This window comes from Diabrotica undecimpunctata, chromosome 6 (genome assembly GCF_040954645.1).
Source record: "Diabrotica undecimpunctata isolate CICGRU chromosome 6, icDiaUnde3, whole genome shotgun sequence".
Classification (NCBI taxonomy): Eukaryota; Metazoa; Arthropoda; class Insecta; order Coleoptera; family Chrysomelidae; genus Diabrotica; species Diabrotica undecimpunctata.
Window position 1 is genome coordinate 57,261,842 of NC_092808.1, and position 27,763 is coordinate 57,289,604.

The 27,763-nt window shown below is 32.8% G+C and overlaps 1 protein-coding gene across 1 annotated transcript in view; it reads left to right on the forward strand.

Moving 5' to 3' along the window:
* The window catches only part of LOC140443458 (uncharacterized), a 223,669-nt gene extending 199,448 nt beyond the window's left edge, over nucleotides 1-24,221 (forward strand). Inside the window, exons 6-8 of the mRNA XM_072534732.1 lie at nucleotides 2,181-2,730; nucleotides 13,468-13,748; nucleotides 21,719-24,221. Of these exons, the coding sequence (XP_072390833.1) occupies nucleotides 2,181-2,730; nucleotides 13,468-13,748; nucleotides 21,719-22,223 (1,336 nt within the window). The 3' untranslated portion in view covers nucleotides 22,224-24,221. The remainder of the gene's footprint in view (nucleotides 1-2,180; nucleotides 2,731-13,467; nucleotides 13,749-21,718) is intronic.
* Nucleotides 24,222-27,763: the final 3,542 nt, after the last annotated feature.

Sequence of the window (27,763 nt, forward strand, 5' to 3'; positions counted from 1 at the left end):
GGGAACTCATTGAGCCCTATGCTCTTCAATTTAATCATGGATAAAATCATCAAAATGAAGGATACAGAATGGGAAACAAAGAAGTAAAATACTTTGTTAAGCAGACGATGCAATATTGATATCCCAAGATAAAGATAGTCAGCAAATACTGGTCACAGATTTAACATAAGAACAAAAGAATTTAATATGACAATCTTTTCTCAGAAAATTAAAACAATCTTCTTCTTCTTCACGTGCCATCTCCTCTAAGAAGGTTGGCAACCATCATGGCAATTCGCACTTTCGACGCCGCTGCTCTAAAGAGGTCAGCAGAAGTGCAGTTAAACCAAGCTCTCAAATTATTTAACCAGGAGATGCGTCTTCTTCCCCGACTCTTCTACCCTGTATTCTTCCTTGCATTATTAATTGCAACAAGTTATAATGCTCGTCCCTCATGACATGTCCCAGATATTGCAATTTTCTGACTTTAATTGTATTTAAAACCTCTTTATCTTTTCCCATTCTTCTCAACACCTCGACATTCGTGACTCTATCCACCCAACTTATTCTTAATATCCTTCTGTAGACCCATTACTCGAAGGCTTCCAATCTGTCCGAAATATCTTTCTTTAAAGTCCAAGCCTCTAACCCATAAAATAATACGGAGAACACGTAGCATCTCAGAAGTCTTATCTTTAAAGAAATTGAAATATCCCTGCTGCAGAGTACTTTTTTCAGTTTGTTGAAAGAATTTCTTGCCTGTCCTATTCTTGCCCTAATCTCTTCTGTGTACTCATTATTTTCGTTAATTATTGTACCCAGATATTTATATTTTTCAACTTTTTTAATTTGTTCTAAATGTATTGTTATGTTTTCTTGGCGCTCTTGGGTTTTTGTAATTACCATAAATTGTGTATTTTTTGTGTTTAGGGACAGTCCGTTTTCTTCACTGACTTCTACCACTCTGTCAACCATTTTTTGTAGAGACTCAAGACATTCCGCTAATAAAATAGTGTCGTCGGCAAACCGTATATTATTGATTGGTCGGCCATTTACTTTTATTCCCATAGTTAGTTCTTCTAGTGCTTCCTGGATTATTTCGTCTGAATACAAATTAAACAAAGTAGGAGACAGGACACAGCCCTACCTGACGCCCCTCAATAGTAATCAACAAAGAACTAACCAGTAAAATAAAAATTAATGGCATCAGTATTAAACAAGTAATGAAAATAAAATACCTTGGACTTACACTGTCAAGCTATGGAGACCTGGACAAAAAAATCAGAGGTCAAATACAAAAAGCAAATAGACTGGCAGTTTGCCTTAATAACACTATATGGTGAAGGAGACATATTAACCCTGAGATGAAGTCAAGAGTTTATAAAGCCAGTGTAAGATCCATAATGACACATGCCTCAGAAACAAGACCCGACACAGCCACAACACAAAGAGTTCTAGAAACGGCAGAGATGAGAGAGTACAGGAAAGATGCTGATAGATCGAAGGAGAAGTTAAGACGTTAGAAGAAAATGTAACATAAAGTGTATAAACGAATGGGCACTAAATAGAAAAAAAGAATGGAATAACCACATAAGCAGAATGGGGAAGACTCGTATCGTCAAAATAGCAAGAGATCGGCAGAAGAAGTATCGGACGGCTGCGCAAAAGATAGAGTGACAACCTTCCATAGAAGTATTAATAATATTAAGAAAAAGAAAAAGAAGACGAAGTCAAAATTTAGTTTTAACAACTCTTCTAAAATTGGCATAGTATCTATCGGTGTAAAAATGGAATCCTTTACATCATGGGTTATTGTCCAATAAATTTTGACAAAGATGTAACACAATCCTTGTACTTACAGGTAGGTCAGGTCTCACTAATATGTTACTCCCAGCAATGTTTAAAGGGAAGTCTTTTTAAACACCATCAAATTATGAATATTTGTACCCTTATGAATTATACCTAAATGAATTAATAAAAAGATAAAATATTTTAAAGCCTATTATTGCTATTTATATGATTACTAATACAAATGCTCTTAATTCTAAATTTGGGAAACAACCCATCACTAGTTCTAGGCATATAAACTAATCCTACTCTATTATACTTAACACAACTATACATCGTTATAAAATATTGTAACTAATCGCCAAAATTGTTATAATTTTTGGACGTATCAAATAATAGTAAATACTTTTTAGGCATCAGTATATTCAATATGAAAATGTCACAAGGGCTGGCCCAGTACTGCCGGCCCACAATTTCAAATCAGCAGGTCTATTTGAAAATTCATCCGACCAACCAACCAATTTAGGCAGAAGCAGTCCATTAATTCCATTTTTACGCGAATCGTATAGTTATCATGACTTTGAAAATGACAAAAAGTCAAGAACAAATGTTTGTTCTAGTAGATATCAAAGTAATGTATCGTTGAACCGTACATCCTCCCATCCAAATTTATCCAAACCATCTGTAATTGAAGAAAACAGTCCAAAGAAGAACTTTAAGGTTCAGAGTCCCCAGAAAAATGCATATTTGGATTTAAATAAAAATAGAAGTACAGAAAGAAGGATGAGTCGAAGAGATATACATTTAAATACCATGGAAAAATACGGAACATTAGGGTTAAGTAATACTCGCTATTCCAGTGGAAAATATCTCGATCCTGAAAATTCTAAACGTTTTGGGGAATCTTCTGTAGGACGTTCCCATGTAAGAAAACCTCAAGATAACTTTATCAATGAAGGTGAGGTAAGTTTATTGTATGCATTTATTTGACGGCTAGTTTTAGATATACGCTTTACTTAAAAATTACGTACTGTGATTATAATCGAAAAATGCTCAAGTAAGGGTTCTCGTAAAAGTGCATTCTGCTTATTTATTTCACATTTAAGTAAATTGTCCTTGTCAATATCGACATGTGTAAAGACATACTTTTCTTGATTATACTTATTTATAATTTAAATTAATATTCAAAATAATTTAATTAGCTCGGGTAAATAAGATTTCTCTTGGGTCTGTGACAGTCCAGGTATCTGATTTTTTTTAGTTATTAGTTAGTTATTAGGCATATACGAAGAAAACCTATACGTTTTTTGCAGAAATTTTAGCGTCTTTTTTTAAATATTAACAATTTATTGTAAAAAATATTTTTTTCGTTCTTTTGCTTATCATTAGAACGCTTAATAATAAGGGTAAAATCACACAATAAAAAGAAAAAAGCCCAACAGTTAGCTGTATACCATAGTTTAAAAAACTTACGGAGAAGTAAAGACTTCTAGTGTATGATAGCATAATTTATTTAAAATGTTTAAAATTTATCGAAAAGGATTACAAATCTTCAAACCGTCTTCGGACCAGTCGGACCATCATCTCTCCTTGTTAACCATTTTCCATCCACCCCGGAATGTCTCTCCCAATTGCTTCCATCTTTCTCTATCTTGCGCCTATCTAATCCACTGTTTGCCTGCCACTGCTCTATGTCATCTACCCATCTGTTTTGAGGTCTTCCCATGCTTCTTGTTGTCGTCCTTGGTCTCCATTCTAGAATTCTCCGGGTCCACCTGTTGTCATTATATCGGGCTACGTGACCTGCCCAGCGCCATTTCATTTTTGTAATTTCTTCCACAATATCCCTAATCTTCGTTCTACGTCTTATCTCCGTGTTTCCAATTTTGTTTTGTTGTATTTTTGTTTTGTTGTAGTTTATTTTTTAGCCTACCGCTCCTGAAAGTGCATTAAATTGTTGTAACGTATTAAAACTATGTCATCTGCGAATCTCAAGTGGTTTTAGTATGATCCGTCGACGTTAATACCCTTGTTGTTCCATTCTAGTTTCTTAAAAATGTCTTCTAGAGTAAGGGTAAATAGTTTGGGAGAGATGGTGTCTCCTTGTCTTACTCCTCGTTGTAGTCTTATGGGATTAGTTTTTGTGCTTTCGTCCAGCTTTATCTGCATGGTGACATTTTCATATATATTGTTCTGAAGCTATTTTCTTGTGGCATGTTAAAGTAATTACTATTTAATTGGGAATAAGCCACAACTAAAGGTTAAAGTACGTTTATTGACCTTGCAATTTCCACTTCGGAAATCAAAATACTCAAAATACAAACATTGTTTGTATGTGAGAAAAACTAGACCAAACAATCGCACTAAATGTTTCCCTCAAATCACAATATGATATAGAAATGGCACTAGAAAACGTTACATTCAGTATCCAAACTGCTTCTTGGTATGTAACTCCATCTATGAATAATAATACATATAAAGATGAAAACTCATTTTCAGTTAGAAAAAAAAAACAGAAACAAGAAGACTTCGTAAAAATGACAGAAATGCAGAACTGCAACAAATAATAGAAACTTTAATAAAACCATATCAAAACTAAAAACGCTTTTACATACGATTAAGAACCAAAATATATAAACATAATTGGAAAGTCTAATATCTTTAACAACAACAGATTATTTTCTTTGGCATAAAACATGAAAAATCAAGCAACTTCCGAAACAAATACATTCGATAAGATACAACTCTGGACTCTGGGCTAGAACTAATAGGGAAAAGGCAAATGCATTTGTAAACTATTTAAAAAAGGTTTTTAAACTTCACGACTACGTACAAGCAGAGGAAGATAACGAAATAAAAAGATTCCTCGGAACATCTCAGAAAAGCCCTTGATTACGACCTAATAACTGTCTGTAGTTAAAGAGCACGAAGCCCGGTCTGAGCTTTTCGAAGTTAAGTCTGGTGTATCTCAAGGCAGCGTTATTGCCTCTTTTAATATTTATTATTTACTGCTGGCTTACCAACTACCAGATTAACCACACCTGCCACATACGCTGATGACACGTGTGATACTTATCTACAAACTTTAAACCCGTATGAAGTTAAAAAATTATAGGGCACAGCCAGTAATTCTAACTTGTAAATTCTTCAAAGATTTAAAAATAAAGTTCTACGAATGATAGTAAATGCTCCCTAACATGTGTCTAATTAAGTGATAGGAAGATACCTAAAAGTGAAAGAAATTTCCAACCTCAGTAGAAAATACAAGGAGAGACTGTGTGCAACACAACACGCTCGTGAGTGAGCTGTGCGACGTTAGTGGTAAAGTACCGCAGACTAAAGGGGTATAAACAAACCTAATAACTAGATTTTAAGATCAGACTTAAATAGGTATTACGTAATTTTAAGTAGACTAATTTTATAATGGACCAAAATAAATCAAAAAGTTTTATTGAACATAAACTTGAGGCTTATATACTCAAATTTATGATTCATCGTCAGGGGATTTTGAGAGATATTGATAAAGATATTTCAGTCGAAGATATAAAAGATAAAATTAAAGCATACGATTATCATTGTAAATTCACAGTAGTTGAAGTCAAAAAACTAAAAAGAATAATAATTGTTGAAAATAACACTACGCTTTGTGTTCCAACTTAAAGTGTTCTTGTGATTTTTAGGCCACAAAATTTACAAAACTATGTCGTTATTATTAAAATATTAATAGAGGTAGAAATATTTGTACAAAAAGTGGTTTTATGTTATAATTGCTATCGTTACGGATATGTAGGTGGACAATGTTGCAGTAAATCTAGATGCTTCAAATGTCACGGTCAACATTTATCCTCCAAATGCACGGAAAAATCAATAAATAAATGTCTTTAGTGTAGGGAAGATCATTCAACCACAAATTATCAAATATGTCCTAAATACCTGAGGCAAAAAACTATTAAAAATATCACGTCCCAAAAGAATTCAATATATAATGACGTAATTAAATTAATTCCTGATAGATCCTATACAAATTCAACTATTAGTATAAACAAAACATTAAATTCCCAATTACCCATAGATTTAGCATCCCAAAAAGCCTTTTACATACCTTCCAAGTTAAGCGTTTCCGTATTCTCTAGGCTTTTCGCAGCCTAACCCCATGAACTCTCTTAAGTACACTATTCACAAAAATCTAACCAAAAGGCCCAGACCTCAATCACCGGATCCTTGTATTGAAGAAGTAAACAAAATAAGTAAACCAATCGAAATTGCTAGGTTACATGAGTGTCTTTTAGGTAAAGAATTTTATCGAGAAAATATTAGTAAAACAAATCAGACTGTATTTATACAGATGGATCCAAATTTGACAAATCTACTGGATGCGCTTTTTACTATTCAAATCAAAATATATCCAAAAATTTCAAACTTTCAAGTCAAATGTCTATTTTCACTGAAGAGTTCATCGCAATTCTTCAGGCATTGAGGTATATTAATGCTTATCACAAGAGTAAGTTTCTTATATTAACAGATAGCAAAAGGATATTAACACAATAATACAAACTAAATTATCAACCTCTTCATCAGTAGTGATTATAAGAATCTTAGTAGCGGTTCGGTCACTTACGAATAAAGGTAAACAAATTTCTTTGGTTTGGATTAAGGCCCATTAAGGAATTAACGGAAATGAAATAGTAAATATAAAAAGATGCTACTACACCAGAGGAAATGATAGAAGAACCCTTAATGCCAGTCACTCAACTACGACAATGGTTTAAGAAAAAACAAATGGAATAGTGGCAACAGGAATATGACAACTCATTGAAAGGTATAAGATTTCATGATATCCAACCAAAAATTCATAGAAAACCGTTCTTTTACGGTATTAAAAATCGGCATTTCATTAAGACCTTAAACAGAGCAATGAACAAACATGGTTTATATCCTTCTCCTCCTAAGTACCTTCTTTGTTGAGGTTGGCGATCAATATGGCATATTTCTCTCTGTTCTGGGCTTGATGAATTAATTCATTTCCTCTTGTGTGGGTCCAATCGCTGATGTTTCGTAGCCAAGATTTTTTCTTTCGTTCTATGCCCCTTTTACCTTCAATCTTGCCTTCTAATAAATACCTGGAGCTGCTTAATTTCCCTATGGCGCATTATTTGTCCTAGATATGACATCTTTCTAATTTTGATAGTATTGACCAGATGAGGGCGTGTGTTCATTGCTCTTAGTACTTCTTCATTCCTAGTTCTGCTGGTCCAGCTTATTCTTAGCATTCGTCGGTACATCCAGATTTTAAATGAATTTAATTTGTTGACGTCATACTGTTTTAATGTCCAGGTCTCACAGCCATATAGTAATAGAGACCACACATAACACTTTAGTGTTCTCAATCTTATTGAGACTGATAGCTTGGGGTTACAGAGCATTTTACGCATATTCATTCGTTTATCCATCACACAAAAATAAACTAGGGTTGGTCAATTCTCAAAACTGCACTTGCGGAGAGTTGGGTACATTAGAACATGTGATTTTAGATTGTGCAAGCTTTCAGATTCTAAACCAAACATTATACACATCTACAAACAGTAGGAGCTACTCTCCCCACCAATTTAAATGCCATTCTATGTACACGTAATATAAATTTCTACAAAATTGTTTATAATCATCTAAAAAATATGAAAATTGATATAAACAAAAACAAAAAAAAAATAAAAATGAACTAAAAAAATAAAAAAAGAATAAGAATAAAATAATTATATAAATAAAAAAAAATTAAAAAAAATACAAAAAAATACATTGTATATGAAATACAAAACACAAAGAGGGCCTAAACCTCCGAGGTGTTGAATCGGGTTTAGGTCTTAGCTCTTAAAAAAAAATATATTTACATTATTAATAGTTAGTATTAGTATTTAGTTTTAGCATTTAGTATTAGTTATTATTAGTATTTATGTAAATATAGTGCATCTTAGCTAAAACTAGGAAATTGTATCTATGGAAATTATAAATTTAATAAAAATTCGAGCTGGCAAATTGGTCTATACCAAGGTCATTAATCTAAACACACACACAGACACAAGTAATTTTTAAACATTAGTTAATAAAATAATTAATAATTAATAAAATTGAATTTATATTCTGTCATTATTGAATGTTTAGTTAAAGGGAAACGTTATTGGAAGTCAAATAATAAAAATTAATCTCATGCGGAATCAATTCGGCCCCACTTTCACTACTTACTGATTTAGGTATATATTCTTTTAAATTAAAAGCGAAACCATTTTCGAATCTTATATGGCAAGTGTTGTCATAATAAAAATACAAGTTACAGTCTGTCCCAAACCCTTCTTTCAGTGCGTCACTAATTTTGACGTCATATAGGATTTTAAGAATGTCGAGAATTATTGCATGACATTTTAGTTAAATCTGACAGTTGAAGGATCGTAATCGGCTAGATGTGAAAAGGTTATGTTTTGAAAATGTGGAGTAAAAACTTAAGAATTCAATTTTTTTTTTAATTTACATATTAGAGGTCCCGTCCTGTATAAAAATTTTTATTGCGCATTATATTGGAACGGCAGTTTGTCATAATTCCTATTCTATACATTCCAAGGAAGGTGCTTAATTAGCTAAGATTTATTTATGTATTTATTATTATTTATTACAAACACTATGGCTAAAATGTATAGTATTTAAACTACTAATATGAATATTTTTTAGAATAATTTAAAACTTACTTCACGAACAGCAGAAACTGATAATAAAGTTGTCCCAGCCTCTTTTTCTAATTGGAAATAATTTAATAATTTTAATATTAGTCTTTGTTCATTCTCGGTATATCTCGGCATATTTAAAATATTTTTATGACAATAAATACAAAAATTAAATTTTCACTGTAAAATGTCTGAAAATACTAACCTGAAATGACAATTATCATTTTATCAGTTGACATTGTCAAAGTACTGTCACGATCGAGACCATCTGCGTCAAATTATATGTATGCGCATCATTGATTGGATATTTATTTAGCGTATTCTAAACTCCAACCAATTATATATTCGTAAGTAGAATCCGCTTTAATATGCAAATACCCGTGAACGATATATAATTTTCTAAGTTCTATGTATAATAATCACAGACTCACGTTTTTTCTGTCATTTCAAGCTTAACCCTTTCAGTGAATTTGTCCCTCCAGAGGGACATAATGATAAGTACCCTTGAAGTATACATCCGTTATTTTTTGAGGAAAAAATTATATTATTTATTTTACTTGCTTTATTTGTCATAGTTCTAAGGTTGTTATTCGTAAAAGTACCATTTTTACACTTTTTATTGGTTTTTTGTAATGTCCCTCTGAAGGGACATTGTGTCTTGGTGAATTAAAATAATAAAAAATTCTATTTACGCTAGAAATATTTATTCACATAAAAATATTAAAACAAACATTATTTTGAATGAAATTTTGAAAAACAGTTCCTTCCCTTCATCAGACACAGATGGACTTCACATTTGGAACAAAATATGTATTATTTTTGCACCCCTCCAATTTGCATCTAGAATTATCTTTTTTTTCGTCTACATTGGGCATATGATTGTAGCCGTCATATCTCATTTCTACAAATGGTCTTGCTTCACACTTTTTTTTCGCTTGAACTGGCGAATCCGTGTCACTTGGCCTTCCTCTCTTAGGAGGATTTTTAAACAGTATTAGATGCTCCGATACACTTTCGCGAAATGCCAGAAGATCAATTATCTTATTTTTGTTGATTCCTAAAGCAAGAGCTTGACATTTGTATTCCAGCCATGAATTCACTAAAGCCTGATCAATTGCATGAAATATCATTCTTATAGTCCATTTTCTAGATCTGACGAATGACCTATAAATTCTCAACAAAAAGTCAACCTTATCCACCCCTCCCATATTTTCGTTATATATTTTTATTTCTTCTGGTCTTCGGACTTGGAGGTAACTACTTGTTTTTTTGTCCCATCTAGTACAATAGTCCTCTTTTCCGATTCCAATGAAATTGGACGCTGTGATAACCGATGTGTTATCGTACCATTTGGTTATTACAATTCCGTCTTTACTAAGTGCAATAGAAGAGGAGCCACGTCCTTTTTTCTTTAATTCTTTATCAGTGGGAAGTTGGGGATTTAAAAAGCGGTTTACTCGTATTGTACCCACTGCAAAAATTGATTTTGATAGCAAAAATTGGAAGAGATGGTAATTTCCGAAATAATTGTCGAAGTAAAGACCATGATTTTCTTCACTTATTCTTTCTGTTAATTGCATGACAACCCCAGCGGCACAGCCAAAATCTTTGTAGACCGGCTTTATTTCAGTAGTGCTACCTTGATATATTAAAAAGTCATACATTATACCACTTTGTCCTGCCAAAACATAAATTTTAATTCCCCACTTTTTCGGCTTATTTTTGACGTACTGTTTGATGTTCAGTTGGCCTTTAAATGGAACTATTTGTTCGTCAACACAGAGATTAGTTTCTAGAGGAAGCTCCTGACATCTTCTTCTAATACAATCATATAGGTCCCGGACTTTCCAAATTCGATCTGTGTTATTTTCGGGACGGCTAGAAATATCCACTAAATGTAATGCTTGTCTCAGCTTGAAAAACCGGTGTAGGCTAATGGAATCTTTTATTAGAGAAATTCCATAGAGGGGACTCCAATACGTCCGAACTCTCGGAAACTGCAAATTGCCTATTGCGATATGGACACCAATAAACTTTTTTTATTTCTTCCAATGTGGTTGGACACATTCGTGGTATATTCTTTTGAGTTATATACAAATTAGTCATATTCACCATCTGCTGCATTATTTCTTCTGGAATATATCTCATGAAAAAAACAATAGGAGGAGGTATTTCATAAACAGGGTCTGGAATAGGTTTATACCACTTAACATGTCTTGTTTCATATGTAACATTATTCATCCATTTAATTTTAGATTTTTCAGTGAGGTCATATGTTTTGTGAAAGTCTTCTATTTCTTGTTTTAGATCATCAACATTTTCTTCTAGTTCCGTTTCATTTTGATTTGGTACTTCTGAGCACGTTTTGTTTACTTCTCTATTTTCTACATCATCTGCAACCGGGACTGAAAACATGTTATCTTTGACAGTTGTGTCTTCTTCTTCATTGTCATACTCCTCGTCAGGCAACAACGGAATGTCTGAGTCGTCATCATTTTCTAAATAGTACAAAAGTTCCTGTTCAGTAAGGGGCTTTCTGTTTTTCGACATTTCCTAAAATAAAAAGGATACCATAACTGTTTAAATTTGCATTCAAAATGCAGTAGAAATAAACACACAAAGACACATTAAATGCTACTAGGAGCAATCCCGAATCATAATTTACAATGTATAAACTTTGGAAATCATGATTTGGGATTTACAATGTATATACATTGTAAATTATGATTTGTGAGTGCTCCAAGTAGCATTTAACGTGTCTTGGTTTGTTTATTTCTACTGCATCTTGAATGTAAATTTAGTAGGTATAGTAACGAGTACCTAAGTCAAAAGGTCCAAATCATAAAAATTACATACAGGTTTTAAAAACTTCATAAAAAGAATAGCACTGATGCATTATTTACTTAACCATAAAGTCAGTTTGTCCCTGCACAGGGACATAACAAAAATACCACCTCTATAAACACCACACTATCTTTAAATGCAAAACTGTTGATAGGTGTAGCAAAAATAACTCTTATACTTACCAACTTGACAGTATTACAGTTGTTATTTGTCAAAAAACCAGATTTTTACGTAATTATTTATGCACAAGTTTCACAGCACAGCAAATATAATTGAAACGGCTGACTTATGTCAATCGGAAATCGTTTGAACCACGCCCATAGGCGTACGGAGTATTTTAAATGATTTAGAAAGGTTGTCGGTTGCAAGGTACAATGTGTTTTCAGCGTTCAAGAAACACAATCCGTTCATTAATTAATATTATAGAAAAAGTTGTCCCTCTGGAGGGACAAATATACTACGAGGGTTCATTTTTTTTAATATAAGTGGAACTGAAAGGGTTAATGTGTTAGAGAGAATTCGATCAACTGTGACGCACTGAAAGAAGGGTTTGGGATGAACTATCCCAAATAGTTATTATTAAGGCCGCTACGTACATACTCAAAATCGTTCCAAATGTGAAAAAATCGTTCCAAAAGTGAAAAAAATGGTCCCGAAAATAGTTGCATTTGGTACGATTTACGTAAAATCGAACTTTCGATTTAATAATCCATAGCGAAAGTTTAGTTTTTGGAACGGCTGCAGAAAAAATCTTTTTTCATATTCGAAAAGCTGATAATATTTACACAAATTTAAAAGAAATAAAAATTCTGGGACGATCAGGTAAAAAAAAATATTTTTAATTCCTAGAATAGAAGAATAATAAAACATTAGATTTTTTTGGGAAAATACATTGTTTTATTAGGAGTATTTTCTGTGGCGAAGCTATACATTTGACGTAGTCAAAGTAAGTCATTTTTACTTGAAATAGAGCATAATACTATTTTTTTATTAACGTCGCAAATGGACGGCCGGAGTGTGACGTCACAACTGTCAATTACTTTCCAAACAAAAGTTGAAATGCCCAATCTCAAGACTTTTTAATTTATATAAAGTTAACCTTTTTGCTTCCTCTGCTGCTTGTTCTTTTAAGTATAGTGTTTTTACGATAATACCATTATAATTCAGTGTTCTATTTCTATTTCTATTTCTAAGACATTCTAACCTAACTTTATTGATACATGCATTTTATTGCTATTTATATAAAACAACATGCTTTATTATTTAAACAACCTTGTAAAATGGTTGTAGTAACTATTAGAATACTTAGATATTGCAAAAAGCAGAAAGATTCGGTAAAAAAAATGAAAAAATAACGAAAAATACAAATTATCCACACTAAACAAAGTTTGTTTGGAAAGTGAAACTGACAAATGTCAATAAGATTTACGTCATCACTCCGGCGGTCCATTGTTGCCAAAAGTATGAGTATTATGTCTTATTCCGAAGATCCCAGGGCATCGCGCGTTCCTCCAGGTATTTTGTGTACTGCAAAGACTGTAACCGAAGGATTAAATGCAATTAACTGTAAGATGACTAAAATGTTTTGAATTCTGAATTTATTAATTTAAAATTTATGTATTATGAGTTTATTAATTTGAAATAAAGTTTTCTATTACTGTTACAAATTTTGGTTTAATGTATTTTTAGACGCGACGGGAAAATTAATTGACACCAGCAATACATGGCGTTACGTTTAGTTTCTAAAAGGTAACACTTTCAATAAATTTGAGTTAATATTTCACAGTTAGAATTTCACAAGAATAGAGTTAATATAAAAAAAACTCATGGGCATCTGAACTCTCCAACGAAACACCTGTATAATCAAGTACTACACACATGGTATATACCCCATTCGAAATTAAAGCTTTGTGGTACTAAAAGGGAGGGGGTTGACAAATATCAGATGTCTATATCGTTAAAAGGTAACCCCTTTCGGATAAAAGAAATATCTGATGGATATTTTTAATCGAAATGTTTTATTGCAAACTCGCGATTCACTGATTTTATATTTATAAGTTTAACGCTCTATCCAGTGCGCTACGGAGGCATTAATAAAATGATTTATGTTTTATTGTTTGAAAATTGCAAAACACGTAATTTTTAGGTTAACTACTTAACGGAAAAACATGACAAATTTGTCCACCACCCAGACATGCAAAAACGACAACTTTTAAGAAGAAAATCGGAACAAATTTTTGATTACCCCGATGAAGACGTTGATTCAGACCAAGCATTTGACGGCCGCTTCGAATGCCAACCAGAATATAGAAGAGCATTAATAGATTATTTAATCAGAGAGAAGCCTCCACCAGGACAGAGAAGGAGAATTTTAGAGATTCCGGACATAACTATAAACAGTGATCACAACGTTGACGAAACTCCTAGGTGAGTCGATTTTAATATTACTATTAGTAGTTATTTTACACTTTAATAAATAATAAAAATTATTATTAAAAAATCCTTTATAAAAGGTATATTTATTTAAAGGAAACCTTTCGGGCTACCATCTCTCTTGCCATACCTAGATCTTCAGCTATTATAAGTTGTGATGGCAGTTCAGCTATGGCAAGAGAGATAGTACAGGAACTCGTTGTGGCTACAGAAAGTGTAGGTTTAAATATAAATATCTCGAAAACAAAAATCATGACCAATTTGGTACCCAACCAGAACATCAGTATTGGTGGAAAAGAAATAGAACTCGTAGATAGATATAAATACCTGGGACATGAAATTATGATTGGCAGGAATAACCAGACTCATGAACTGAAGAGAAGAATCGGCCTTGGGTGGGCAGCATTTGGAAAACTGAGAGAAACTTTTAAAAGTGAGCTGCCCACATGCCTAAAGAGAAAGGTATTTGATCAGTGCATCCTCCCAGTCTTGTCGTACGGAGCAGAAACACTTACCATAACAAAAGCAGCAGCTGCCAAACTGAGAGTCACGCAGAGAAGAATGGAGCGGTCCATGTTAGGAATAACTCTGCGAGACAGAATAACCAACGAAGACATCAGGAGAAGAACCGGAGTGACTGACATCATCGAGAAGATAGCCAGACTAAAATGGAGATGGGCAGGACACATAGCCAGAATGACAGATGGGCGATGGACAAAGAGGTTATTGGAATGGAGGCCAAGGGAAGACAAGAGAAGCGTCGGTCGACCACCTACAAGATGGACTGACGATTTAATAAGACTCAATAAAAACTGGATGAGAGCGGCGCAAGATAGACGGGGTTGGAAACATGAGGAAGAGGCCTATGTTCAGCAGTGGACTCTTGAGGCTGGATGATGATGATTTCGGGCTACATCACAGAACGTTTTCGGAATGACTATTCCATCATAAGTGCTTTTACCTGGAACAAGTAAGTATTACCAGTTTAATTGTTTTGACTAAAGTTAAAGCAAATGTGGTTTAATACTTACTAGGCATACATGGGTGAAGCCACTAAATATACAGATAAAACCCTGTAAATGTTATTAAATTAGTTTTGAATTACATTGTTGCTGATAATATTGTAGGATGTTTTAAACAGAATTGACTTTATGGCAACATCAAACTGGGGTTACTGACCCTGAAAAGTAGTCTCCATAAGGACCTTTAGATAGCAACTGATTAAAATGACATTCTAGGATAGATGCCTGATCAAAGCGGTCGATGTAACCGGAAGTATGTGTCTTAATTCGACTATAGCCAATAATGTGTATAATTGAATATATTAACAATTGTAGTTACTAGCAAACATAAATATGTTGAGGTTAAAATGTAATCTGCCGCGAAGGTTTATGTTTGAAAATTGTACAAGTATTGTATAGAAGGGATGAAGTTAGAACATTTTTTCAATTATAGGTAGGCAAACATTTATACATGTATCTGATTAATCTAGGATGAATTCAAAAATTAATTAATAAAACCCTTCTTCTTCTTCTTCTTCTTCTTCGTCTAGCCATTCACATCCACATCTGAACATAAGCCTCTTCGAGTCTTCCTTTCCATTGTTTTTTATTGTACGCCACTTCTAGCCAATTTTTCCCCGCAGTCCTTTTCAGATCATCTGTCCATCTCATAGGAGGTCTGCCTCTGGGTCTTTTGTGTTGGTATAATTGTGTTGGTATATTTGTGTGCAGGTTAAAATTGATCTGTGCCATTTGTTTAGATCGCTCCTAGCTACATGTCCAGCGTATTCCCATTTCAACTTTAATGATTTTTGCACCACATCGGTGACTTTGGTTTTCTGTCTTATCCATGTGTTTGTTTTCTTGTCCTTAAGTGATATACCTAGCATTGCTCTTTCCATCGCGTGTTGAGTGACTCTAAGTATGTTTATATTCTTTTTTGTGATTGTCCATATTTGTGCCGCATAAGTTAATATCGGAATAATGCATGCATCAAAAACTTTAGATCTAAGATGTAATTGAATTTGTTGATTTCTGAGTATATAGTTCAGTTTACCGAATGCTGCCCAAGCTAACTTTCTTCTTCTTTTTATTTCTTCAGTTTGAATTTCCCTATTTAGTATTATTTTTTGTTTTATTATATCTTGGTTACCGCTAGTCCAAACATATTTTACAATAGACTATTTTAAAGTACAGAAAATAAGCTTTTTTATTTAGTACTGGATATACCTAAATGTACAAAAAAAATTGCCGTAAAAATTAGCAAAAATCGTTAAAAGTAGAAAACTTTGAAGAACCGTATCTTGATTAAAATTGGAATAGATCATGTTAAAGTAATTGATTTGTATTTCTACCAAATATACCATTATGTACCTAAAACTGCGTAGAGAAAAAATATAGAACAATGTTTGCGAAAAATAGGGAAAATAGTACAAAAATGGCGTGAGTGGCGAACTTTGAAAAATCATATTCTGAATACTTCTACAAAAATTTATCTTAAAGAAGGATAGACGTTTTTTCTGTGAAGCAATATCTATACCTATACCGTCGTGCAAAAAGTTATGGGGCGTACAAGAAAAATCTCGTTTTCACGTGTTATTCGTTTTTTGAATATATTTTTGTCAAAAAAAATTGTTTTTGACTTTAAAATATAGAAACTGACTAAAATTGACTTCGATAGAAAATTTAATTTTGAACACTGTTTCTGGAGATGTATATGTAGATAGATAGATATACATTTATTGTTTTTAAAAACTACAGATTTATAACAATGGGTTTAGAAAGTACAAATTAGAACTACTAGTCTAGTATATAAGTATTAACAAATATAACAAAAAGATAAGTGTTATCACTAACTAAAATGGAGAGCAGAATTAGTAAATATCAGCTAAATAAATAAGAAACTGAAGTTTATTCATTTAAAACAAAAGATCTTAGTTTTAGGATATTCCAAATATATATTAAAATTGCTTTTAAAGACGTTATATAATAGTGATATCATTAAGAAAAGCAATAAGGTCGGTATAATTGTTAGGAGGGGTCATATTAGCTGGCTTCATTGAACTGTAAATGGGACATTCAAATAGTAATTTTTCAAGAGTTTCCAACTTGTTTGAGTGGCAATAAGTACAATTTTCAGATGATCCAATATGATATGTTATACAATTATATGTAAGATTATTTTTCACGTTGAGAACGGCTATGAATAACTATTCTGATGAGACTTATTAAGTCGAAATACGTATCAATAGATACATAGACGCTTTGAACGTGAAATCAAATCTTTTCTGTCTTTTTCATTTTATTCGGATCTACTCTGTATGAGTACGAGAAACAAATTCGTTAGGATTTCTGCCTAGATGAATAGACATGTCGTGGAATGCAAATTTTAGATTCCCCATGTCTCTTTTAACATCTTTATCATCGTCTGGTCATGCCTTGCAATTTTTAGAAGGCTCCAGATTAAAGCAGAAATCTGAATTTGTTTCGAAACTATCTTACCGATTTTTCTATCAGATGTCGCTATTGCGTCGATAACGAAGCCATGTTATTGTTGCTTCTAATAAGACAAAGAAGATTATTTTTCACGTTGAGAACGGCTATGAATAACTATTCTGATGAGACTTATTAAGTCGAAATACGTATCAATAGATACATAGACGCTTTGAACGTGAAATCAAATCTTTTCTGTCTTTTTCATTTCACTTCTATCAAAATTTATTTTTAAGAAGAAGGATAGAAGTTTGTTTTTCTTTAAATTAATATCTATGCCTATACCCTCGTGCAAAAATGTTATGAAGCGAAGAAGAAAAATCTCGTTTTCTCGTATTTTTATTCTTTTTTTGAATTAATTTTTGCTAAATAAAATTGTTTTGGACTTTAAAAGGTGACACTTTGATAGAAAATTTAAGTTTTAACACTTTTTCTGTAGATGTATATGTACGAAAAGTGCATAGAATTTACCCAAATGCACCCTAGTGTATATTGATTAATTCACCCCTTTCTCAAAAACACACCGGTCTTTTCATATTTGCTAGTACATAGACCATATGAAACAATAAAACCCATTTAACGTTGAAGTTCTTTATAGCCCTCTTTTTTGGACATAATCAACAGCTTATGTGTAGATTCATTAAATTTTAAAATCGAACAAAAGAAAAGATGCAATGTAATGCGGGTGGATATATGAGTGAATATATGGATTGAATTGAATGTTAGTGTAATGGTATATCAACTGAATATAAGTTATATTAAATATTTGAAATTTAGATGAATTTAATTTTTTCAGAATTTATTCATCATACTCATACATTCATCAGCATTCAACTGCATCTTTTCTATTTCTGGCCTTCTAAATTTAATGAACCCACACATTTAGCCTTATTAATTAATTTTTTAGTTCATCCTCGATTAATCCGAAATGTGCGTTTATGTTTGCCTACCTATAATTCAAAAAAATTTCTAACTTCATCCCTTCTATATAATACTTCTACAATTTTCTAACATAAACCTTTAGGGTAGATTACACTTTAACCGCAACATATTGATGTTTGCTACTGTTACAAGTATTTAAAATGGTTAAAATATTCGATTATACACATTGTTGGCTATAGTCGAATTAAGACACATACTTCCGGTTACATTGACTGCTTTGTTGAGGCACACATCTTAAAATGTCATTTTGATCAGCCAATGAATCCGATATTGACTAATGAAAAAACTGACTGGGAGAGCTTCAAAATAAACCCTGAACACAAAATTAATCTTGCTGTGCCATTAAGAAACACGAGGCAAATTAATGACGAATTAGAAGTTTTTATAAAAAATATCCAACAGACAGCTTGAAAAAATACTCCCACAATAACTTCTAGAACAGAAGGGAACAACTATCCAAAAGAAATCATAGAACTCATAGTAGAAAAAAGGAAGTTAAGAAAAAAATGGCAGCAATACAGAGCTCCACGAGACAAAACTAGTCTAAATAATGCTACACCAAAACTAAAAAGGGAGATACAGAATATAAAAAATTCAACAATTAACTCTTTTTTAAATAATTTAACAGCTGACCAGAACACAGATTATTCGTTATGGAAGGCAACAAAAAGAATGCAAAGACCAATTATCTTTTCTCCTCCTATCAAGTTGGAAAACGGCAACTGGGCTAGAAGTAATGAACAGAAAGCAGAACGATTTGCAGATCATTTAGAAAGCACGTTTAAACCCGACGACAATGATGGCGAAGAACAAAGATGGGAAGAACCATTCCAAACTGAAGAAAGAATAACGTTGACATCACTTAGAGAAGTATCAACAGAGATAAAAGAGAATATAAATCCTAAGAAAGCTCCAGGATATGATCTCATAACAGGAGAACTATTAAAAAATCTACCAAGAAAAGCCATAGTTAAGCTGACACACCTCATAAATGCTGCTTTTAGATTGAGATATGTTCCCAGACTCTGGAAAGTAGCCGAAGTAATTATGATTGCCAAACCAAGTAAATCTCATAATGAAGTGACATCCTATCGACCAATATCACTCCTTCCGGTGATGTCAAAAAGATTAAAACCAATCATAGAAATAAAAAAATCTTATACCAAATCATCAATTTGGTTTCAGAAATCAACATTCCACCATAGATCAAGTTCACAGAATAACGAATATAATAGAAAAAACATTAGAAGAAAAGAAAGTCTGATCCACAATCTTCTTGGATATAGCACAGGCGTTTGATAAAGTCTGGCATGACGGTTTAAACCATAAACTAAGAATGTCCATGCCTAAACAGTATCCAGAAATCTTGAAATCATACATTGCGAAAAGATATTTCAGAGTAAAACAAGAAGAAGTGTACACCGACTTAAGGGAGATCAAAGCTGGCGTGCCACAAGGAAGTGTCTTAGGTCCGGTCCTGTACCTATTGTATACGTGTGACATTCCAGAGTTAGAACAAAATACTATTGTCACCTTCGCGGATGATACAGCCATACTAGCGATAGGAGACACTAGTGAAGAAGCGACTGATAAGTTGCAACTATCAGTAAATAAAATACATAACTGGACCAGAAAATGGCGAATAAAATTAAATGAGACTAAATCTGCACACATTAACTTTACAAATAAAAAATAGAAAATTTCCCAGTTAGAATAAATGATACCCAAATTCCTTATGCAAAATCAGCAAAATACTTGGGCATCACCCTAGACGCGAAGCTGCGCTGGAAAGTCCATGTCAAAAAGAAAAGAAGGGAGCTTCATATTAGATATAAGAAATTGTATTGGCTGATTGGAAAAAATTCAACATTATCAATTCATAATAAATTATCCATCTACAAGCAAGTACTGAGGCCAGTATGGGTATATGGCTGCCAACTCTGGGGCTGTACCAAAGCTAGTAATCTACATATTATCCAGAGATTTCAAAACAAAGTACTGAGAAACATTGTTGATGCTCCGTGGTATATCCGTAACAGCAACCTCCACCAGGACCTGGGTATGGAAACTGTGATCGAAATAATCAAGAAAACAGCAGCAAGTCACGAGCAGAGGCTGCATAGTCATGTGAATGTCTATGCATGTGAGTTAGTGTAAATGTGTAACAGTTTAGAGTAAAAAGCAGAGTATAGTGCTGTGAAGTTATTGCATGTTAGTTGTAGTGCATTAGTTGATAGATAAAATAAGAGTAAGTCATAGGGTAAGCCCTTAGATTTAAGTATTTACTGTTTATTAAGTTAGGTCAGAAAATAACTGATAATTGGTCATTTGTGACCAGATAGCAGTATACAAACACCGTACAGGTGTTTGTATACTGCTATCTGCAAAAAAAATTGATCAGCTGCTACCTAAAGGTCTTTATAGAGACTACGACTCAAGTCCAGCAACTCCAGTATGGGAGTCTTACATTGTCATGAACTGAATTCTGTTTAAAACTTTAACACCCTATAATATTATCAGAAACAATGTAATTTAAACTTACTTTCACAACATTTAGTAACGTGCGGCCTAATTCCAGTAGCTTCCTGCAGAGTGAACGGAGGAGACCAATGATATGTCCGTATGTCTAGCAGCGGTCGTATCGAAGTAGCTCCTACCAGAGTGCTGGTCCCTACCAATCGTAAAAGTCGAGCAACAGGATGGAACGAGATTTGGTGAGCCGTCGCTTAAGGTGTCGGGATCGCAGCCAGTTCTTACGTTCCGTACATAGGAACAGTAACATGGGCGTTGTTTGTGGTGTCGGTAGTCAGTAAGGGGCTACTGAGCTACTAGAAGCGGGACAAGTATATAAGTTGCACTGGTCAACGGGTTGCGTTCTTAGTGTCTTAGTATTCGAGGCGAGCTGACGTGGGACCACTTTGCTTTCGTTCCACATAACTTTCATGCAGGAGGTTTTGCAGTTCATATTAGATCAGTCCCAATCTGAATGTGCACGTCTTGGGTTGTCAACGACCGTGGGTCCTTGGTCTTTACCACCCGGAGAGGGAATTTTTGTTATCCATTTTTGTTGACACGCATTCCTTGATGGGTGTGGGATCCAGGTTTTATTGGGTTCCCAAGTTCTGACTTGCGGCTATCATGGCGAAACTATTAAGTGAGTGGACCTTAAAGAGTCATACGGTACTGGTTTGTTGCTTTCCGAATCGGAACGGGCAGCAACAGAATAGTAGGATGGGACCAGATTGAATGACGAAAGTTTGGTTAAGGAATAAACCTAATACTGTACAATTTCCGAAATATACATAATCGTCGGGCTTTATATAAAAGAATTGCTGTACAATGTTTGAATTTCAATAAGTAGCCATGCGTTAAAATTTGGGAGAATATAACAGATATCGATTTATATCGATTTTTACTAACATTTTCACTTTATTTATTGTAGAACAATTACTAATACTAGCAAGATGCTTAAATATATGCATTTATTTGTTTAAATATTAATAAACTCAAACTTATTTCCGATTTTAGTTCTGCAGACAATCCAGAAAAAAGTAAAACTACCTCACCAAAAGTAAAAAGACCACAATCATCTGTACCAAAGCCGTCCAGTGTGCCTTCTTCTCCGAAAACAACCTCTGCCAAGGAGTCTAGCCGACCATTGTCTCGAGAAAAAGCTAAAACGTTAATGCGTCCCAAAAGAATAAAAACTGAAACTGTTAGATTATCGCCGGAAAGTAAAAAGCGTGTTTTTCGTAGATCATCAACTCGTTCACCAGTGCCAGGAAATAATACAGGAAAAATAAGTAGGGAGTCCTCACCAAGTCTGGGATTTTTGCCACCAAAATCAGCAGGCAACTGGAGAAGAAATCAGCTGAAGCCATCTTCATCAGTAGAAGCAAATATTTGGAATTCTACCGAGACTGATCCAGCTTTTTTTGTCGTTAACGATCGAATTCCTAGTCGTAGTAGTATTAGGCAAAATTTATATAAAGAACAAAGGTGGATGCCTTCTTGGTATAATGGAGGTGTCTGACTTAATACTTAATATTTTCATTTAGAGCTATCATCAGCTGATCATTGCCAATGAAATAGACTAAGCTTGTAGTATAAATATTTCTTTATTTGTTATTGCTAAAATTACTAAAAAGATCGGGGTGAACTAAATCATATTACTATTCTTTACTTAAAAAAATAAAATATAATAAAAAATTGTAACCAAATATTGTCGAAAGTTTCTTTCTAGAAGACTTTAAATAGTCTTTAATAGCCTACAAATACAGTTTCTTTGTTTATACAATGATTTTTAAAAAAGTTGATTTGTATCGAATTAGAACATCCTGTGAACAATTATTTTCTATTTTTAGATTATGATTTTTTCAGTTTTAACTTCTAGATAAGTATTTTATTACTAATCTTATACTACAGAAAATATATATGAGTATAAATCGAAAACGATAAATTACCAAAGTGTACTTTATATGTATCTGGTAATTAAGATGTAGAAGACTTGTCCTTTCGAGCCTGCTGAGACAATAGATGATCACGTAATAATATCCGAATATATACAATGTATGTAGCCAGTATCGATTTGCGTAGTTGTTGCTTAGAATTAAACAGAACCAGAAAGTGAAACTCACAAGCGAAAATTCCGATGAGAGAAAATTACAGGAGCAAATTAACGAGATGGAATAATAACTGAACGCCAGTAGTAGTTTAATTTCTATTAGCGTGTCTTCTTTTTACTTGGCTAATTTGGTATATTCTTTATTAGCCCAGTCTTTGGTGTCTTTTCCCTTTTTTCTGTGTTACGACTTAGCGACTTATCTTTTTCTCATACAAACTATTTTTGCATTATGTTTACTTTTATTTAAGCATTCATTTCTTTTTTATTGCAGTTATTTTTATTTTTAGTATAAGCTACAATCTGCTGCTTTTATAGTTGGCTTCAAATTCCTTCCTGCTTGCTTCTTTCTGTTCCTGTAATATCTTTACCTTATTGTCCTCTGCTTGTTTTACTAGAGGTTATGTATAACTGTTTTTGACTGTTCCCTCTCTGTTCATCTTCATATCCGTTATTTTCATCTCTCTTTTTTTATTTAGATCATCGGTGGTACTGATATATATTATTCTGTTAAGCTAGCAAATGGGGTAAATTCTCTGGTATTGTATAAATAATTAAACCCTATCGGTACTTTGCCTAATATTCTGTGATACCCAAAACTTTTGTCTTTAATTTTTTTTTAATCTGCAATGTCTGTGTCAATTTCTCTATTGCTTTTTCCTAACCTCTTCGATTATCCTTTAGTCTATTGAAAAGTTACATTTAAGTTGCATTTTTTAGAGTACGCAATTTTATTTTTTTGTTGCGTAGGGGTTTAGTATAAGCTTAAGTATAAATTTGTGAGGTCACTACCCTTTTTCCCCGGCCGCCACCTTGAAAAAAGAGTGCAACGGATTTTTGAGGTATATCTAGTAAACTAGCAACTATACAAAAAATTTTACCAGAGATTATTTTTAACAAATTAATTGTCTACAACTTTATTCCCATTATTTTTTATCATAAAATGGAAAATAAAAATTTTTTTTAGGCGTTATAACTTTTTTATTATCATATACAACTCAGAAATATATTATACATTTTAAAGTAGACGACTTTAAAATATTGCCAATATTGTCGAGTTGCGTTCCTGGGACGACTTTATTGTAAGATAGTTCATTCTCTTACATGAAATTAACTTTAACTTAAGAATATCCATCAGAAAAAAAAATAAAGCATGTATTTCGTCTTTAAAAAGACCACATGCTATGATAACAGTAAAATTCTACTGTTAGTAATTTCATAGTTTATTTTGAGGAGACATTTTCCTTATGGTTATTCTCAAGTTGATTTTATGTAATCGAATTAACTATCTTACAATAAAGTCGCCTCAGGAATGCAACAGCAATATTGGTAATATCATTTTTAAATCGTCTACTTTAAAATATTATATATGTCTGAATTGTCAATGTAATTGAGTCAGATAAAATTAAAATTTCCTGATTGTAAACGTTTCATAAATTGTGAAAATTCTGTGTTTTATGTTCTGATAAGAAAGATGTTTTCTCTATTTCCATAAACATTGGATTATGCATTATGCATTTTATCTGATAAAAAATAAATGAATCTGTAATTTATATCACGAAATAAAACAATGTATATATATATATATATATATATATATATATATATATATATATATACATTAATTTTACTTTTATTATTCACTCGCATTATCCTTTTTCATATATATATATATATATATATATATATATATATATATATATATATATATATAGTTTGTAGGTCGACCACTTTTTTCGTGGTCGTCCTCTTTTCTTCTTCGCTTGACAGCGAGTCCTTTGCCCATTTTCCATCTGTAATTCTCGCAAGATGGCCTAACCATCTAAGTCTCTTTGTCCTGATGATCTGGCTAATTTCTGGTTTCTCGGACAGGTCTCCGATCTCTTTATTTGTTCGTCTCTTCCGAATGTCTTCATAGTCTTTTACTCCCCTGAATATCCTTCTTAAAATACCCTGTCTTCAGATGTTCAGCATATTTTCTTGATTTTTGTTCATCTCTGTATAGTCCGTTTCTCAATTTCTAAGCTTTCTTTTCCTTTACTTGTTAGGGTTACTCCTGGAAACTCAAACTCTGTCACATTTTTGAAGCAATACTATTGATTCTCGTTGTTTGTGGTAGTCTTAATTTGTGTGCCTTCATATATTGTCTACCCCATTTTCATATACTTTGTTTTTTGCACTTTAATAATCAGTCCTTACTGTTTAGCCTTCGTTTTATAGAGTTTGGAAATCATCAGCACTTCTCCTTTAGTTCTTGCCATGACCACCACATCGTTCGCAAAGGTCAGGACCTGGCTTCTGTTGTCATAAATCATAACTATCGTTTGTATTCCACTCTTTCTCTCATTATTGTGTCCAGCAAGTAATTGAAAAGTATTGTGGACAGCTAATCTTGCTGCTTTAGTCCCCTTCTTACTTTAAATTTTCCTGATTTATTCTATCCTCACTCTATTATCGGTTTTCCTTAAGGTCATTTTTACTAGTCTAATCATCTTTTCCGGAATTCCAAGTACTCTTAGGACATGGTACAGACGCCTGCTTATCACAAAGTCGTAAGCTTGTTTAAAATCTATAAAGAGGAGGTTTAGCTTTAACTGTTGCTCGTACGTACCTACTACTCTGAATAATTTTTAACACAAATATTTACCTATGGTGGATATGCTCTTTTTGAATCCTCCCTAGTATTCACCAATATGCTCCTTTAAGTGTCGTTCCAGTTTACTTCTTATGGCTCTGACGAGTACCTTATATGTTACATCCAGAAGAGTGATACTCCTGTAGTTTTCGCACACTGCTTTATCTCCCTTTTTATGAATGTGACATACTATTGCTTCTCTCCATACTTCCGGCATTTCCTCTCGCTCTCAGATTTTCGTTAGCAGACTATATATCCGCGTTATAAGTGCTTCTCCCGCATTCTTAATTGCCTGCACTTTTATTCTTTTTCATGCTATATACGATTTATCTTATTCCTTTCACTGTGGGAGTCTTCATTATTTCCGCCGTGTCGTTGACTTCTCCTACCATTTCCACTTGCTCCTCATCATTTTTATCCGGTTCTTTATAAAACAAATCTCTTGCCACCTATCTAGCTTTCCCTGCTTATCTTCTATTAGATGCCCTTCTTTACTCGTATAGTAATTCTGTTTTCTTCCCTCTGGATACAGCTCCTTTTCGCCTCCTGTCTAACTTTTCTAAAATGCCGAACATTATCAGTCTATATCTTCAAAAATTTCCAACAGATTTGTGTTTCCCCATCTTATCAAGAAGTTAAAGAAATTATATTGTTATTATTGTAGTGTGAAATACCAAGAAGATTTGGCACACGAATAATGGGTGTTTTTCCTAATAGGGATTTTTTTCTATTGTAAAATACCAAGAACATTTAAATGTACTATGTCCAAAAACGGAACTTACTTTTTATAAAAATATGTATTTTTATAAAAAGCATACGTTTTACCCGTTACATAAAATATGCAAAATATGCTTTGTGTATACTTACCTATCTGATTATCACAGATCAAAACGTGGAGAAATGGTGAGAACAGATGACTCCATAATAAGATAAAGAGAATGATGACGATATTAATTGACTATTTCAAATATACTCGATATAAAATAAAATTAATTATAAAATTCAATATTTTAACAGTATGGAGATAAATGCATAAAGTAATGTAACGAAAAATATTCAAAACAATAATAAAACGTGTTGCACATCAGTAGGTATAAATTTTTATTTTAAATAAAAAAAATTCTTTAGTTTAAGTACATAACTTTATACTGTTTTCCTTGATTTTCACAAATATTGTTCTCTATTAAAATTCTTCAACATGTTAAACTGAAATATTACTTAACTAGAACATATTTATACTCTTTGTTGCATACTATAAAATTAAAATATGTTTATAAAATTTAATAAAGTACATGTTTATTTTTCATTTGCCGTTTAATTATTACAAGTAGTAATCCCATTGTTTAGCTGCGAATCTGATAAGACAGTACGTAGAAAATTCTACGATTGTGATCTACTCCTAGTTGGCTTGGCATAGTCCTTCAGAATTGCAAACATACAGAAAAGTGTAGCCATTCACATATGGATACAAAATATGTAGTGTGTTAAATGGTGGACAAATGGCTCCAAGAAAGATAAAGGCCAAAGAATTTACCAAGGAACATTTAGCTAAATATTGACATATGTGAAGGCCAAAGCTGACAATCCCAGCACCAGTCCGCCATTATTCCAAGCCAGTAACTTACTTATAGGCGTAAAAACAATATATTCAAACAACCTGTCTCAGATAAGGACGGTCTACACAACGGCGACTTTCACTATGAAAAGGACAATAAAGTAAAAGAAGGAGCATATTATGTTACGGTTAAGAGTTACCTAAAGTTACTTAATACTAGAGATCAGAAACTTATGGAAGAACTAAATGATGAGCGCATAGATATTAGCGCAATTTAAGACATAATTGTACAAAATTTGAGGCACACCTATTTTGGGATACGGAAATTCAATATTTTATATTTGCAATGTTGCCAGATTTGCCGTTTCTCTTATATTATTAGTAACTGGTTTTTCAAATTCATCAGCCTATATATTCAGTCATTATTAGAATCTCCTATTCAATATGAGTTCAACCATATGCAACACTTATGATTTTATGTAGTTTGGAAGGTCTTAAATACATAAAACAGAAGTATGGCAACGCCTAATTGTCTCAATAAATATTTTAATACTAACTATTTTCAACTACATTAAAACGTAACAATTGATAGATTACAAATTACATCATTTTTTAACATGATGCTTACTTTATCAAGTGTTTAAAATGTGCTCCATTTCTGAAAATAATCAAGATAAAAATCAAAAATAATCTTTAGGATTAAAATCAGGTGAACGTGGAGGCCATTCAATTCTACCTCGTCTACCAATCCATCGTCCGGGA